Raw genomic sequence first — 2500 nt, 5'->3', positions numbered from 1 at the left:
AGACCACATTCACTGACCATGCCGACCAAACTTGTTCAGTTGGAAAAACTAGATTGCCATTGAAATTGCCACAGACTGCTGCCTGCACTTCTAGCGTAGATAAATCTGTTACCATCTGCCATCAACTCCTTTTTAAAAAAAAAAAAATTTTTTTTGAAGAGATGTTGTCCACTTTCTCTTGACCCAGGTTCCTGACTCGCTATTGCCAAGCACATCTTGGGTTACCATCATAGTAGAGTCATTAGAAGACATGGCATTTCCAAACCCAAGTCCACTTAATATACTGAACTAAGATCTGACCAATGAGATTATGATACAGTAACTCACCAGAAGAATGAAAGCAGAATAGGTGACCCATCTTTGCCAACTCTATTTTCTGCTCTTCATTGTGGTATTGTGTGATTGTGTGTGTGTTGTGTGTGTGTGTATTTTCTAGCAGCAGCAGCAACAGCAGCAGTTAGCAGCGCAGCAGCTTGTCTTCCAGCAACAGCTCCTCCAGATGCAACAGCTCCAACAGCAGCAACATCTGTTGAATCTGCAGCGTCAGGGACTCATTTCCATCCCACCTGGCCAGTCTGCTCTTCCTGTCCAGTCTCTGCCACAAGGTACATACATCTGACCGTCTCATTTCTAATCCTGCACTTTCTACTCTACCATGACGCGTCCCTTTTATCCTTAAGACTTCACATGTTATTAAACTATTATTGTTTTCGTGATACCAATTTTTAGTTTGAGGCTAAGAAATTTTACAGGGTGATTCTATTGGGGAAAACTGCTTATAAAAGTTTTGTTAGATATTAAATTATGTATTTGCTGGTCTTATGGATGGAAAAGGATTTATAAGACAATACAGTTCAAGCATGATTGCTTTACATTGAAGAATTATATCAAGAACTAATTTAATCATTTCATCCTTACAACATTTAACATAAGTGAACCAATAGAATTCATGGAGGACAACTGCTCTGAAAAAAGCAACAACACATGCTTAATCTTCAGACTAAAATTCCCTTTTAAACTGCAAGGATACTCTACCTTATTTTTCTAGTCTTGTTGAGATTCCAAGTTATTTTTAGTCATACTTTGCCCAATATAACCATTTTGAAACTATATAACTATATCATTCACTGCTACATATATGTTGAATTTGCTATATTACCTTTATTTTTGTATTTCTATTACCATGACACAACTAAATTCCAAAATGTTAGATGAACGAGTTATTTTAATTTACACAAATATTTTTTATTCTTAACCACTTTGGTTTAGAAAAGGGGTTTTTAGGATCCTTATTTCAAGAAACTTAAATTTGATTTTTACTTCAGAATCCAGTGTCAACATTTTTAAAAAATATGTAACATTCTTCTCCCTCTCTACAACTAAAGTCCAATATATAGTCCCATTATGCTTTACATAATAAGGCTGTTTGACATCTCAGAGCTCTTTCTGATTTAAACAGTTAGAGAAAGTCAAAGATTTTTAATCTAAGTAGCCAAAACAAAATGGCAGCCTAAAGCAATTTAATCAATTATTCAGGAACAAGAACCAAAACTTAGGTAGGTTCCTCAAAGACAGAGACTGTTCTGTTTTTGTCTTTGCATTTACTGAATCTAACATAGAACTTTACACACAGTAACTGCTTAATAAAAGTTGGGTGATTTGAATGCCCCAGAACACTGCTTCTGTAAAAATGTCCAGTATATACCTGTTCAGATTTTCAGTGTCAGACTGGAGCCTCTAAGAAACTAGCTTGAAACTAAAACAGCTGTATGAAGGACAACTCCAATAGAAAGAAGGAGGGGAAATGGGCTTATACCTCTTATTTAAACTTTTTGTCAGGTGCTTGTATTTGTTTTAGATCTGAAAGCTGTCCTACCTACTGGGAGAGTTATGTCATAGGCACCTTCTCCTAAGTAGAACCAAACCATCACCCTAAGGATCAAGCCGGAACTTAATTCTACAGTCCTCTAGTCTACCAGCTGATTCGTCAAGGGTACACATCCCACTTTCAACTTGGGCTATTAAACAGTACATGTAAAAAAGAATAAACTGAGGCTGGAGAGGAATACTAAGAACAACCAAAAGAGGAGGGTTTGTTTGTTTTTTTTATCCTAATTTAGGAAAAGAGGAGGATTCAAGAACAGAAAAGGACCACTACTCAGAATAGGTGACACAGTGATGCTAAGGTATCTTTGAAAGAATGCTGAATCTGCAGTTAAAGGACCTTCAAATCCTAGGTTGTACATTTACTACCTCTGTGATCTTAAGCAAGTCATTAAACCTCTCAAAGCCTCACTTTCCTCAACTTTCAAATGGTGAGATTGGGCTAGATGAAAGTTCTCTTCCAGTTTTAAACCTAATGATCTTATTATCCTGTGGAGACATGTGTAGGCCCATAACTCATGCTAAGGCAGTTTCTTTTTTTTTGCCTTCATTATCCAGATCATTGTATCTGTGTGTGTGTGTGTGTGTGTGTGTGTGTGTGTGTGTGTGTGTGTGT

At 36.8% G+C, this 2500-nt stretch overlaps 1 protein-coding gene across 2 annotated transcripts in view; it reads left to right on the top strand.

Annotated features, from left to right (window-relative positions):
* FOXP2 (forkhead box P2) overlaps positions 1 to 2500 on the top strand; it is a 694083-nt gene that overhangs the window by 630875 nt on the left and 60708 nt on the right. For both annotated transcript variants that reach the window (XM_027838641.1, XM_027838640.1), the window contains exon 7: positions 437 to 605. In XM_027838641.1, the coding sequence (XP_027694442.1) occupies positions 437 to 605 (169 nt within the window). The remainder of the gene's footprint in view (positions 1 to 436; positions 606 to 2500) is intronic.

This window comes from Vombatus ursinus, unplaced genomic scaffold (assembly GCF_900497805.2).
Source record: "Vombatus ursinus unplaced genomic scaffold, bare-nosed wombat genome assembly UNPS02014830.1, whole genome shotgun sequence".
Lineage (NCBI taxonomy): Eukaryota > Metazoa > Chordata > Mammalia > Diprotodontia > Vombatidae > Vombatus > Vombatus ursinus.
Note: the sequence above shows the minus strand (reverse complement) of the source record. Positions and strands in the feature narration are given on the sequence as shown.